Below are 14,883 nucleotides of genomic sequence, written 5' to 3'. Positions count from 1 at the left end.
CATGTTCAGTGCCCTACATCTGCTTGCTGGTCCCCCACCTTGTCCTCACCGAGGCTTGTCTCCAGAGGTCATTCCAACAGGATGCCTGGCCCACCAAGGTAATGACTGAGGCATCTCCTGCTAAAACTCAGAGATCTTCAAAAGCCCTCAGGAAAACAGAGGAGACTCACCCTCAGGGGTTCCTGGCGGGGCAAGCTCAGCCCCTGACACCCACTGGTGGCAGCCAAGGTGGTAGAAGAAGATGCCATCTTCGTAACACTTTTCCTCCTGGTAATGCGTATGCACATTGCCCCCTGGGAAAAGAGGAAAGGGCACCGCTGGCAAGCCTCAGGAGAGGGAGGAGACCCAGGCTGAGTCTCATCTCTGGGTGGGCTCAGGCAAGCCTTGGGGGAGGTAGGGTTGTCCAGGCTCAGTTTCAGCTCAGGGTGGGCTCAGGCCCCTGGAATTCAGACAGGATCTAGGGAAATCACCTCACCATAGACCACCATGTAGTTTCCTAGAACACTGGCAGTGTGGAAGGCTCTCTCCCGTGGACCCTGGAGCCCATCCCGGCCCTTCAGCGTGGTCCACACACGCCGTTCCACGTGGAAGAGCTCAGTGGAATTCACCCGCACAGAAAACCTACAGGGAAGAGACAGGCCAGGGGCCCAGGGCGAGGAGGGCCTTCCTTCTCTCCCCTAGCTTCACCCAGGATTGAGACCGGCCATGACCATGTCTATATCCCATCCTGACTAGACATTCACTGTGGGCAGGAACCAGGTCTGAGCAGGGTCTGGCATCTTGCATAATCTGGCAAGAGCTGGAGGACGGTGGAAGTGTGGGGGAAGTGACTAGTCAGAGCCCCAGTAAGGGATCAGAGAGCGCTAGGCTCCTCGGGTGAGGGAATAGATAAATATTAGACAAAGTGAAGACTTAGATAAACAAATGGTCCATGGCAGAGGTAACCACCTGAAACCAGGAGTCTGTCAATGAGCAAAGACTTCTAGGGCTGCTGTGGCCAAGGAACAGGAGTACAGGACGTGTTACTCACCGGGCAGTGGAAGGCCGGTGTCCACCATGGACCAGCAGAGTACGAGATGGGGCATGGAACACCATAGAGTGCCCAGTGGCAGCAGGGGGCCGCCCACCTGCCGGGATCACCTGCTCCCAATAGCCCCTGCTGGTGTGGTCCAGGCGGAACCGGAAGAGGCCAGAAGAAAAGAGGTCATGCTGAGTGCGGCCACCGGACACATAAAGCCAGATGTCATCCACCAGAGCAGCTGCATGGCCTGCCAGCCCCGGGGGCCCAGAAGAACTGGAAGCAGGTGGTGCCAGGAGCTCCCAGTGGCCTCCACCCAGGGGGCTAAAGGCCCACACATCATTGGTTAGCAAGCCATTGGCCAGCTCACCACCCATCAGCACCAGCAAGCCAGCCCAGGCCACGGCCACATGAGAATGACGGGCAGCCTGTGGGGAAGAGACAAGGAGAAAGATAGTGACACACTGGAAAGGACCAGAGCAGAGAGATACAAAGTCAGAAAAGCAGATATGCAGAGAGGGAATAGAAGACAAGCCTGGGGACGTGTGGACCTGGAGTTCCAGGACTTGAGAAGAAGAGACAGAGGCAGGAGGATCAGGAGTTCAAGGCCAGCCTGGGCCATGTAGTGAACTTGAGATCAGATTAAGCTATGTGAGACCCTGCTTCAAGCAGACAAAAAAAAAAAAAAAAAAGGAGGAAATAAAGAACAAACAGACAGAAAGCCAGGTCTGGTGGTATGTGCCATTCTAATCTCAACACTTGGGAGGCAGGAAGACTGCCATGAGTTCAAGCCAGCCTAGGCTATAGACTAAGATCCATATTAGCCTAAGTCCTAACTCAAAATAAAAGAAAAAAGGAAGGAAGGAAGGAAGGAAGGAAGGAAGGAAGGAAGGATGGACAGACGGACAGACGTGAGACATGAGAATAAAAACAGAGACAGTGACACAGAGAAACACAGTGAGAGAGTGAGGGACAGGAAGACAGAAATGGAAGGGAACAAGAGAAACAACCGGAGGGATGGAGGCCAAGCTATCAGTCAAAGAAAAGAGGAGACATACAAACTGGGTATGGTAGGACATGTCTACAAGACAGCACAGAAGAAGCAGGGAAATCAGGAGCTCAAAGCCACCCTGGGCTGTCTTGAGACCCTGTCTGATAAAAAAAATGGAAGGGAGGGAGGGAGGGAGGGAGGGAGGGAGGGAGGGAGGGAGGGAGTCTGGAGAAGGGGAGGGAAGGAAAGAGAAGAAGGGACAAGAAGAAGGGACAAGTGGGGAGAGAGAAGGACAAGAGAAGGAAAGATGGGAGTGTGGGCAAGAAGAAGAATCTCAGAATGAGCACAGAGACAGGGAGAAGCAGGTGTCCAGATGCACTTATCCAGTCTGGGGGTGTCAGGGTGTTGGGGGTCGTGAGTGGGCAGGACCGCAGCCAGAGCAGAGGAGGGTCCATACCGGAGCAGGCGTCAGGTCCCAGGACTCCCAGGTGTTCGTGGAGAAGTTATACAGGACAAGGTCACCCAGGGCCTTGTTAAGGTCCTGGCCTGCAGATGAGGTGAGCGCTCAAACCCTGGCTGCAGGCTGACACGCCTCCAGACCCTCCAAGCTCACCCTCTCCCCATCTGCTTACCTCCAAAGACAGCCAGCAGCCCTGGTGGGGACAGAAAGGCACCAGCTGCCCCAATTCGGGCAGAGAAGGCAGGGTCCCCGGCACTCACACTGTGCCACCAACCAGCCCCCTGGTTCTCCCACAAGTGCAGGTCACAGGCTCGTCCCAAGAATCCAGGTTCACAGCGGCATGGTCCCAGGGTCTGGGAGGAAGGGGACAAAAGTGCAGAGAGAGAAAAAGGCAGAGATATGGGTCGTAGAACATTCAGAAAGAAACAGAGCCAAGACAGACAGGGTAGAAAAAGAAAGACAGGAAGGGAATGTTCAAGGAAACAGAGAGAAAACAAGGGACAAGCATGAGGACAAGGGAGAGGAACAGGAGACACAAAGGTACAACCCAAGGGAGAAAGAGGTGGGGCAGAGCAGACAGACCCACAGAGAAGGCAAGACAGACAGAAGAGAGGCTCATGTTCCACCTGGGCTGGATGAGCTCCAACTGGGGAGACTGAGGCAAAGGGGATTCCAAACATAATACAGATCCCAAGTTAGGGGTGCAGAGCTGAGGTATTAGGTCAGGGGTGGAAGGACAGAGGTCATGGCAGGGAGCCAGGTGTGGTGACACATGTCAGTAACCCCAGCACTCAGGAGGCCACCATGGTTACAAAATGAGACCCTGTCTCAAAAACCACCGTGGCAGGGACGGCCAAACAGATAGCCAGGCAGGAGTAGGACCTCAGCCTGAAAGAGGACAGGAGCCATTACCCCTAGGGGAAGGTTGGCTAGACATGAGGACAGAGCTATAAGTGAGGTCCCAAAGGGACAGGAGCAGGTGGAGGTGGGGTTGGGATGAAGTCACAGGCATTGGGGTGGGGGACCTGGAAGGGGAGGGGACTGGCTCCCACAGCTGCAGGGAGGGGAGGGTCAGGATGGAACAAGGCCCTGTTTAAGTCAGATGTGGCAGGTATGGTCACAGATCAGGATCCCAGGGACCCTCAGTGGGAGACAGCTCACCGAGGCGCAGGTGCCATGGCTGCCACAGTAGGCTGAGCACTCCTGCAGGCCGCAGTCTGGACCTCCCCAGCCCGGCTCGCAAACGCACACTCCCGGGGACTTGCACTGCCCATGGTTCTGGCAGCCTCCGGGACACAGGGAGAAGCGGAAGGAGGCGTTAAAGCCCAGCAGGTTGTAGTTGGCATCGCTGAAGAGGTGGAGGAGCATCTACAGGACAAGAGGCTGCATCTGGCTGCATCTGGACAGTGCACCACCCCTGGACAACCCACTGCCTTCCTCTGTCTCCTTTTGTTGTTTAGGTGGCATATGCCTTTAATCCCAGCACTTGTGAGGAGAGGCAGGCGGATTTCTGGGTTCAAGGCCAGCCTGGTCTACAAAGTGAGTTCCAGGACAGTCAGGGCTGCACAGAGAAACCCTGTCTTGAAAAACCAAAAAAAAAAAAAAAAAAAAAGAAGAAGCAAGATGCCATGGAGGCTGGAGAGATGGCCCAGCAGTTAAGAGCACTGGCTGCTCTTCCAGAGATATTGAATTCAATTCCCAGCACCCACATGGTAGCTCCTTACCATTTATAATTGGATCTGATGCCATCTTCTGGCACACGGGTGTACATGCAGATAGACCACTCATAAATCTTTTTAAAAAAGATCTCATTTAGCCCAGGCTGGCCTCAAGCCCATCCTCCTGCCTCTACTTCCCCAGTACTGGCATTATGTGTGTACCACCACCCTTGTTTTATAGGATGCTGGTGATTGAACCCAGGGGTTTGTGAACACTAGGCAGACACTCTGCCAACGGAGGGGCATTCCCCAGCCCCGCCCTGCCTTCGGTTGTCTGTTTTCTGTGTGTTTGTGGAACTATCTGGTTGTTGTTGCTGCTTGGGACAGGGTTTCAGTATGGGGCCCAGGCTGGTTTCAAATCAACCCTTACAGGATCCTAAGAGCAGGGATTACAGGTATTAGCCGCCAGACCCAGCACTCTGCCTCTCCACCTTCCACTGTCTTCTCTGACACCCTCTGACTGGCTTTTCTGGCCTTTTCCGTCCCTTCCAATCTTTTTCATTTCTTCCTAGGCTTGTGCTCCTAGGACCCCCTCACTCCCAAGAGACCATGGTCCCATACCCCATCACCACTAACCTTGCCTGAGGAAGCCTCAATGGGTGGGGGCCGGGTGCTCCCACTCAGACTAGCAAGCAGAGGGCCTTGGGGCGAGTCACCGTCATACACAAAGAGGTAGTCATAAGTGCACTCCGTGTCCAGGAAAAGGAAGTCCAGCAGGATCCGGTGCTGAGGGCTCGGGGCTGGGAAGTGAGCACAGGGGCCAGGTTCTCACATGTTCTCATCTTCTCTGAGGATCCCCGGAGCCCACCCAAAAAAACCACCACACCTTGTTCTGGGTGCTGTGAGGGAGCTCCTGGTCAGGGGAGTCAACTCGTAGCCTCTGCTCTGCTATTGGGCTGAACATCCACTGTCAACTTGTAAAAACTCACAAAACCCACACAGCACTCAGCACAAGGTGAGAGCAGCCCAGGAACCAGGCAGGGAGAACCTTGGCTCCTCCCTATGGACAAAGAAGTTACCCTGTAGCACTGGGGGGGGGGGGGGGGGACTGGAGCACTGTGGGTCCCTGTTCCCGCACAGACTCTACTGTTCCCACTTACTTTGCTACTACAGAAACACAAGAAAACTACGTCATCAGTCTCAGCTCTGCTCCTGAACTACTACTACCTAGAGGGTAAGCCACCTGCCCTCTCAGGCTCAATCGTCCCAGCTATAAGACACTGATCTACAAATGAGACTGCTACCTAACAAGACTGTGATGGAACTCAGCCAAAAGCGTTTTCTTTTTTTTTTCTTTTTTTTCTTTTTTTTTCTCTTTTGGTTTTCAAGTCAGGGTCTTGCTTTGTATTCCTGGCTGTCCTAGAACTCACTCTGTAGACCAGACTGGCCTCAAACTCAGAGATCCGCCTGCCTCTGCCTCCAGAACAACTGGTATTAAATGAGCTAGATCTTTAGGCCAGGGCTGAGGGCGTGGCTCAGTGGTGGAGCCGCTGCCTAGAACCTCCCAGTGAGGGGCTGGGGGCGTGGCCCAGTGGTAGAGCCCTGCCTAGAATCCCCCAGTGAGGGGCTGGGGGCGTGGCTCAGTGGTAGAGCCCCTGCCTAGAATCCCCCAGTGAGGGGCTGGGGGCGTGGCTCAGTGGTAGAGCCCCTGCCTAGAATCCCCCAGTGAAGGGCTAGGGCATGACTCAGTTGTAAAGTGATTGGCTAGCATGCCCAAAGTCCTGGGTTTCATCTCTTCTGAGAGAGAGAGGAGAAAGACTGATTCCCACCTGGGCATTAATAATGAAATGAACTAACAGATCTGTATGTAATTTGAAACTAAATTTTATATATATATAAAACTTTTTTTTATTCACTTATGAGTGCACACCAGAAAAGGGCTCCCATTACAGAGGATTGTAAGCCACAATATGATTGCTGGGAATTGAACTCATGGTCTCTGAAAGAGCATCTATTGCCACTGAGCCATCTCTCCAGCCCCCCTGAATCATTTTTTATTGTGGAAGGTTGATTTCTCTGTGTGTGTGTGTGTGTGTGTGTGTGTGTGTGTGTGTGTTGTAGGTCTGGTCATTTGAATTGAAGTTTCTAGGAATCAAGCAGCAAAAGGTAGAAATCAGAAGTAGGATAATGGTCAAGCATGGTTGATCACACCTCTAATTCAGTTCTGAGGAAGAGAAGGCAGGAGAATCAGTGCATGTTCAAGGCCAGGCTAGGCACCCTGGGGAAGTCAATGACATCAGAAAAAAAAATTCTTTTTGGTTACTTTTTTTTGTTTTTAGAGACAGGGTTTCTCTGTGTAGCCCTAGCTGTCCTGGAACTCACTCTGTAGACCAGGCTGGCCATGAACTCTCAGAGATCCTCCTGCCTCTGCCTCTGGAGCACTGTGAGATTTTTAAAGGGCCTCGAATGCAGCGTCGTGGTAGAACGCCTGCCTGTCATGCACAGGGGCACTCTACCAGGAACAGCATGAAGAAGGACCAACAGGCTGGCAAGCACCCGCCCTTAGAGGAGCTAAGGCTGGGGAGCTGGAGATATGACTCAGTTGCTAGAGTTGCCTAGTGTGCACAAAGCCCTGGGCTCCCAGCCACACAAAGCCAGGCTTAGCTGCCCATGCCGGCAGCGCCAGTACTGAGGAGGTGCAGGCAGGGGGATCTCGCCGTTAGGGTTGTCCTTAGTCTATCCCTGCACTCTGGAGTCTGAGGTAAGAGAATCGAAGGTCCAGGCCTGCCGAGCTGCATGACCAGATATCTCAAAAACAACACAGAACCAGGGCGGGGGGTGTGCTCTCTTTTCTCAAGTTCTCTTTCTTTCTTTCTTCCTTCTTTTTTTTTAAGATTTATTTATTTATTTATTTATTTATTTTATGTATAAGACTACATTATTGCTATCTTCAGACACACCAGAAGAGGGCGTCAGATCCCATTACAGATGGTTGTGAGCCTCCATGTGGTTGCTGGGAATTGAACTCAGGACCTCTGGAGGAACAGTCAGCGTTCTTAACCACTGAGCCATCTCTCCAGCCCCCGATTCTTTTCTTTCTTATCTACCTATCCTGCCTTGGTTTTGTGAGTCTCGTGAGCCTTAGCTTCCTTGTCTATAAGTGAGAATCATCTCCTTACCCACCGAGGCTGGTGTAAGTGGTCAACAATGTGACTATAATTTGCTAGCCCAGAGCCAGGATGCTCAATACTAAGCCTTGCCCAGCCATTGTCCCTGTGACTGTCCTTCTTCCAGGACCACTGACACAGACTCCCTCCACACCTAACCTGAGGTCTTGCCCTAACATGCTCTCTAGTGCTTCAGGCCAATCCTACACCTGGCACTGGTATTCCTTCGCTAAAAGTCCTTCTTGGCTCTCTCAGCCTAGGAGAAAAGCTAGCCCCCTGCCCTGGTGTTTGGAACTTGATCTCATCTCTCATTCTGCCATTAGAGCAGTGGACTAGTGGGTCATGCCTGGAACCTGGCTCTGTGGGGAGCCAGGCCTCTGCACAAGCTGCTTTATATTTGGAGGCCTCCTCCAGGAAGCCTACCCTGATGGTTCAGGACTGAGTTAAGAGCCTCTCTTTGGGATTCGCACATCCCAGCATAACTGAATCTCTGTGCCAGGAGGAGGCTCACAGGACTCAGGACCTGGGCATAATGTCTTCTCAAACACTGCCTTGGCACAAGGCCTGGGGTTAAGCAAGAACCAAGCAGTGGCTGGATGACAGAATGAAGAGACACGCAAAAGCATGGTGACACATGTAATTATGTCACAGGTGTGGCAGGACCAGTAAGGCTGTTCAAGGCCATCCTGGGCAACATAGCAAGAGCTTGCCTCATAAGCAAAACCAGAAACCACATATCATACAGACTAAGCAAGTAGTATTGAGCAATTAGATTTTTATATATATATATATATATATATATATATATGACAACAATTAAATTTTAAAGGGGACCATAAATTTGGAAGAAAGCAAGAAGGGGTATATGGAAGGAGGGAAGGAAACAGGGAAATGATATAATTATACTATAATCTCAAAAAATATAAGAATTTTTTTTTAAAGGTCTGGCCTAGAGAGATGTCTCACCAGCTTAGAAAACATGTTGCTCCTGCAGATGACCCAAGTTCAATTCCCAGGACTCACACAGGAGCTCATAGCCATCAGCTTCAGAGATCTGACACCCTTTTCTGACCTCAGGCACCAGGCACACACATTCTCAGGCAAAACATTCACACACATAAAATAAGTCTATAAATAAATAAATAAATAAATAAATAAATAAATTGACACCACAAAGCCAGGCATAGTGAGGCACCCCTATAATCCCAACATTTAGAAAACAATCAGAAGAGTCATCTTTGGTATGTTCCAGACCAGCCTGGGCTATGTGAGATCCTCTCTCAAAAAACAAAAGAACAAAACCAAAGAGGAGGAGGAGGGGGAGGAAGAAGAGGAGGAGGAGGGGGAGGAGGGGGAGGAGGGGGAGGAAGAAGAAGGGGGAGGGAGGGAGAGGAGGAGGGGGAGGGGGAGGGGGAGGAGGAAGAAGGGGGGGAGGAGGGGGAGGAGGGGGAGGGAGAGGAGGAGGGGGAGGGGGAGGAGGGAAAGGAAGAGGAGGAGGGGGAGGGAGGCAGAGGAGGAGGGGGAGGAAGAGCTGACTACTTTGCCTTTGAGTCCACTGACCAGAACCCAGGGATATACCATACAGACCCCAACCCTCAGTTTGGAGATTACACAAGAGCCATCCAGCAGAACCAGGATCCAGATCTTCCAGAATCTCACCAGCCTTCACCAAACACCCTGTTCTGATCAAGCACTTAAAACAAAGGTAAAAGCCTGCTCGCTGGAAGCTGGCTGGAGATTTGCCTCCCTCCTAAAGCTCAAGGTTTCTGGTTTCAACCCTACACCATTCCAGAAAGGAATCTGACCCCAAGCCACGCCTCCTGGCCTGCCCCTGGAGAAAGCGGGGGATTCTCTTACTCCGGAGGAGGTTGGGAAGCCTGAGACCAGACAAAACACAATCAGGGTATAAGAAGTGCGTACTGAGGCATGGTGCGCACTCCTGCAATCTCAGCACCAGGGAGGCTGAGGTAGGAGAATTTTGAGTTCAAGGCCAGCCTGGGCCACTTAGACGTCAGGGTAATTTTGAAACGGGGTCCACTATAGCCCAGGGTGTCCTCTAAGTCAGGACCCCCTGGCCTTGGCCTCTCAGGTACTCAAGACTACAAGCTTGGACCAACACTTTAAGCTAAGATGCTGGTTCCTGGGGTGACAGATGCCACACCCCACATTAATCAGCTTGCTTCCATCCCACTGGGGAAAATCCACAAACATCTCCCTGCAGGGCTCACACCTCTGCCCCACTTTAGAATTCACTGTTCCCACATGCCAAGCCTCTAGCCTGTCACCCTCCACCCAGGCTCAAGAGAACAACCATTCCGTAGCTTACTGGAACCCCCAGGGAAACGGCCAAACTGCCAATGTGACGTTCGAGGGGCATCTCTGGCTCCTCACCTCCCAGTCTATTGTCTGGACTTACTAGACAAACATAGACACAGATCCTAAGACATATTAGCCTCCCTCGAGTCTTCATAGAAGCTGGCCACTTTTATACCCCAGAACACTCCCACATGTGCTTCAATGGCTGTCCCTCTGAACCTTCTAGCAGATTTCTATCTTTCCCCTAGGCCCAGCCACAAAACTCCCATTTCCAGCCTCTACTTCAGCCCTGAACATTGTGCACCCCGGAGACTGACAGTCCACCATGCCCAACTACACATTGGCCTGAGCTATAGTTGGGACATGTCAAAAACAAAACAAAACCTTCAAGGCTAAGGAGATAGCTCAGGGAACAAAGAACCAAGTTCAGATCCTCCTGGATCTACATAAGCTGGATAGGGTGGTGCAAGGCAGCGATCCCAGCTTACATTGAAATAGGGAGCAGAAACAAGAGAATACACAGATGTTCCTGGGCCAGGCAGGCAATAGTGGACAAGAAACTCTGCCTCGGGGCTGGTGATATGGCTCAGTGGGTAAGAGCACCCGACTGCTCTTCCAAAGGTCCTGAGTTCAAATCCCACCAACCACATGGTGGCTTACAACCATCCATAACGAGATCTGACTCCCCCTTCTGGAGTGTCTGAAGACAGCTACAGTGTACTTACATATAATAAATAAGTAAATCTTAAAAAAAAAAAATCCTGTCTCAAAAAAAACCAACCAAACAAACAAAAAAACCAACAACAACAACAACAAAAAAAAGAAACTCTGCCTCAAACAAGGTGGGAAGTAAGGACTGATACAAGAGGTTGTCCTCTGACCCCTACATGTTGTTACTTGTACGTACACACACACACACACACACACACACACACACACACACCCTACAAGGAGGAGAAGAGGTAGTAATGACAGGGTCTTGGGCTGGGGGAGTAGCTCAGTTGGTAAAGAGCTTATTAGCATGCATGAAGCCCTGGGTTCAAGCCCAAGTACCACATGACGCACGGTAGTTAACACCTATAATCCCAGAATTAGGGAGATAGAGGCAAGAGGATGCATATCCATCCAGTTCAAGCCACCTGGGAAACATAAGATTCTGTCTTAAGAAAGAAGAAGCCGGGCAGTGGTGGCGCACGTCTTTAGTCCCAGCACTCGGGAGGCAGAGGCAAGTGGATTTCTGAGTCGAGGCCAGCCTGGTCTACAGAGTGAGGTCCAGGACAGCCAGGGCTACACAGAGAAACCCTCAAAGAAAGAAGGAAAGAAAGAAAGAAAGAAAGAAAGAAAGAAAGAAAGAAAGAAAGAAAGAAAGAAAGGAAGGAAGGAAGGAAGGAAGGAAGGAAGGAGAAAGAAAACAAAGGAAGGAAGGAAGAAAGGCAGGCAAGCAAGCAAAAACCAAACAAAAAACCTGCAAGCGAGAGAGATGAGTCAGAGGTTAAGAGCAGTTGCAGCTCTTTCAGAGGATAAGGTTCAATTCCCAGCACCCGCACAGCTGCTTACAAGCAACTATAACTCCAGTACCAGTGATCTGATGCCCTCTTCTGGCCTCCGTCAGCACCAGGCACACACATAGTGCACACATGTATATGCAGGCAAACACTCATACACAGAAAATAAAAGTAAATAAATCTATTTTAAAAAGATTTTCGGGATTGGGGATTTAGCTCAGTGGTAGAGCGCTTGCCTAGCAAGCACAAGGCCCTGGGTTCAGTCCTCAGCTCTGGAAAAAAAAAAAAAAAAAGGCAAAATAATAAAAAAAGATTTTCAACTTGTAGCCCAGGCCGGCCTCAAACTCACAAACCTCCTCCTCCTGACTCTGGCTTCTCCTTTTAACTGTTTTAGCATACTACATTTTAGCACATATGCATGCTCAAAAGCATCCCACGTGCCTTGGATTAATCAGACTCCTGAGACGTTGTGTCTTCCCAGAGCTTCACGGATCCCTGAAAGCCCATAAGAAAGGGGCACAGGGAGCTGGAGAGATGGCTCAGTGGTTAAGAGCACTGGCTGCTCTTCCAAAGGTCCTGGAGTTCAATTCCCAGCAACCACATGGTGGCTCACAACCATCTGTAATGGGATCCAACGCCCTCTTCTGGTGTGTCTGAAGACTGCTAAAGTGTACTCACATATAATAAATAAATAAATCTTTAAAAAAAAAAAAAAGAAAGGGGCACAGGTTGTTCCTTATTTCTAAAATGTTCTGCTTCTCGCTTCCTGGCTGACAGACATAGATCCCTCAGGTCTCAGCTCTGACATCTCTTCCAGAATCTTCTCTGCTCTCCTCTCTCCCAGATCATGTACTTCTTCTGGGCTCTCCCAGGGGAGTACTTTGGTATGTGACTGTTAGTATGTCGGTCTCCCCCGCAAGCACTGCTGGGAAGGAGGTCCCTGGTCTTCTGCTATGTCATGGTGGCATATATAATTTCTGGCACATGAACGACTAAGTTTTATTGAAGTATTTAAATGCAACAATAACCCTAAGGGCACTTAATGGACATTTGCTACATGTGATAGGTTGACTATATCTGGAACTAACTAAAAGCTAAATAGCTAGGCACAATTGTAAGGGTTTGTTTTTGTTTGTTTGTTTGTTTGTTTTTTCCCTTAACTAAACCACTTAAAGTGGGAAGGCCCACTTCTAATCCAGATCTTTTGAAGTGAGAGGCTCCACCATTAATCTGGGCCACACCTTCTGCTGGCAGCCTGTATAAAGGACATGAAAGAATGAAGTTTGCTCTTGCTCTTGGCCTGCTTGCTCTCACTCTAACTAGGAGTCCAGTCCTTCACTTTGAGGTAGCCCAGGCTGTCCTCAAACTCACAAGCCTCCCCGACTCCTGCCTCTGGCACTAGTCCTGGCTTCTTCTATTATCTGTTTTAGCATACTAGATTTTAGCACATAGGCTTGCTCAGAAGCATCTTCTAATTCCTGTCTGCATTAGAACTGACTCTCTTTAGCATTCTGGCATATACTGAAGACCAGGTAAGACATAAGCCATGTGGACTGAACTACTACTACTGGATTTTTTTTTGGTAAACAGTCTTTATCAGACTTGCTGGACCACAGTCTATAAGCCATTCTTTTTACTTGGGGGAGGGGGGGTGTCAAAACAGGGTTTCTCTGGCTGTCTTGGAACTCAGTATGTAGATCAGGCTGGCCTCAAACTCGGAGATCTGCCTGCCTCTGCCTCTGCCTCTGGAGTGCTGGGATGAAAGGAATGCGCCACCACCGCACAGTGACTATAAGCCATTCTAATCTCATTTCTATAAAGATTCATTCTATGCTATGCTTCCCTAGAGAACCCTGACTAATATACTATACCAGATATCAAATGTGTTAAATATCTGACTCCTTTCCTTTTAACTAAGTACTATTGTTGCGGCCATTTGGAGTAAAAGAAACTGTGCCTTCGAAATTCATCCATCCAAAGTCACGAAACTCATATGAAATAGAGCCTAGATCCTAAGCCAGGTGAGTGGACTTACTTTTTGTTGTTGTTGTTTGTTTTTTGTTTTCTCGAGACAGGGGTTTTTTTGTGTGTGTAGGCCTGGCTGTCCTGGAACTCACTCTGAGACCAGGCTGGCCTCGAACTCAGAAATCTGCCTGCCTCTGCCTTCCAAGTGCTGGGATTAAAGGCATGAGTGGACTTACAAGTAAGCAAAAATAAAGGAGTGGTAGAAAGCTGTGCTAGATTGATATTTTCTGTGCGCTACATTCAGGATCAAGTGAAGAAAAACACCCCTCACAAATACTCCTAGTTTGTTACTGTGACTCTTGGCACATTCCCTCCCATCAGAGTTAGGGCCCAAGCTGGCTGCAACACTGGATGTCCAACATTTTACAGCAAGAGTCCTGGAATGGAGCCGGGTTCTAGGAATGTGCTCAGTGAATGAACGCACAAATGAATGAACTAGCAACCGAGTGAGTGACCCACGCGGCCCCACTCACCCTCGATAAGCCACTCGCAGTTGCCGTTGACGCTGTAGTTGCCCGCACCATCCGTCACGAAGCCTGGCGCCTCCCGTAGCACCTGCCGCTGCCCCTTGCAGTCACCAGCCAGGACCCTGAGGGACAGCGGTCCCAGCACTGCCAAGGCCAGTGCAAGGGCCAAGGCCAGAGCTCCACCCAAGGCCATCGCCGCCTTAGGCACTGGCCCTAAGGGACGGGAAGGGCCGTGAAGACCTGGAGAAGACCCTCTGGGAATGAGGCCCTGCAAGATGCAACCTTTACAGACGTAGCATGGCCTTGTAGTCCAAGGATGTACCAGCCACGCAGTCCGGGCCAAGGAAAGGGCCGCAGTTGATGCGCTCTTGAAACCGAGGGGCCGGCCCTATAGACCCATGGAAGGCCCTGGATATGAAGTCGTTATGGATAGGGCTGACCCCTAGGGACCGTAAGGGTCCCCTATAGACACGAGCCCCCATAGGGGCGCCGACTCCATAAACGGTATCCAGTGATTACATTCAGGCTGCTGCAAGGCCAAAACAGACCGTATAGACAGTCTTCCAGGGGCGATGTGCTCTACAGCCCAGCTGGGCGGTCCATGGAGCGTGCGGGGTGGAACTTGCCTGGCCCGGAGACTCCTGGGGAGACCCCTCCAGACGGGGGCGGGGCCTGCCTTCGGGGTCCCGGCCCGGATCTCCAGGGCTCACTCTAATGCCTACCCACCCGCTCCTCCCACTCGAGGCGAATGGGCTAGATCAGAGAGACCTGGAGACTCCCGGGCCAGAGCGGCCCGAGGAAGACCCGCTGAGAGGGCGAGGGGGCGGGAGCCGCGCAGCCTCTGAGGGGAGGACAGGCTAGGAGGAGGCGAGAAGAGGAAGAGCGGCGGGTCAGAGCGGCCCTGAGAGGACTAAGGAGCGCCTGGCTCCACCCCTTCTCGAGGAAGACTTCCGGAAACTTTCCTCCCATCTGTTCCCAGTCGCTTGCGCAGCGAGAATAGGAATTCAGCTCAGAGAATTACGCATGCGTATTGCTAAGAGTGTAACCCAAAATCGCGTTTTGTGCTAGTCATTGGCTGAGCAAAGCCTTTGCCACTGGAGGGCGCCTCTATCTCTGCTAGCGAAAGGAAAGGCAACATAAAGGAGCGGTAAAAAGCTGTGCTAGATGGTTATTTTCTGTGCTCTACATTCAGGATCAACATGAATATCAAGTTATGAAGGCAAGGGACTCCAGACCAAAATAGCATTTCCTAGATGGATACAGTGAGACCCGTATG

General features: G+C 50.9%; 1 protein-coding gene across 2 annotated transcripts in view; it reads right to left on the bottom strand.

Annotated features, from left to right (window-relative positions):
- The window catches only part of Megf8 (multiple EGF-like-domains 8), a 49,180-nt gene extending 34,611 nt beyond the window's left edge, over window positions 1-14,569 (bottom strand). Inside the window, exons 1-8 of one of the 2 annotated variants that reach the window (XR_003946483.1) lie at window positions 13,614-14,569; window positions 4,764-4,927; window positions 3,631-3,837; window positions 2,642-2,822; window positions 2,467-2,555; window positions 1,031-1,446; window positions 476-621; window positions 171-293 (exon numbers count right to left, since the gene is read on the bottom strand). Coding sequence is in view for 1 of the 2 variants with exons in the window: in NM_001160400.1 (NP_001153872.1) it covers window positions 171-293; window positions 476-621; window positions 1,031-1,446; window positions 2,467-2,555; window positions 2,642-2,822; window positions 3,631-3,837; window positions 4,764-4,927; window positions 13,614-13,800 (1,513 nt within the window). In the remaining variant the exon portion in view is untranslated. The remainder of the gene's footprint in view (window positions 1-170; window positions 294-475; window positions 622-1,030; window positions 1,447-2,466; window positions 2,556-2,641; window positions 2,823-3,630; window positions 3,838-4,763; window positions 4,928-13,613) is intronic. The other variant, NM_001160400.1, reaches the window with a different exon arrangement.
- Between the last annotated feature and the right edge of the window lie 314 nt (window positions 14,570-14,883).

This window comes from Mus musculus, chromosome 7 (assembly GCF_000001635.26).
Source record: "Mus musculus strain C57BL/6J chromosome 7, GRCm38.p6 C57BL/6J".
In the NCBI taxonomy this organism is placed as follows: domain Eukaryota; kingdom Metazoa; phylum Chordata; class Mammalia; order Rodentia; family Muridae; genus Mus; species Mus musculus.
The sequence above is the reverse complement of the archived record's forward strand: the minus strand, read 5'-3'. Positions and strand labels throughout refer to the sequence as shown.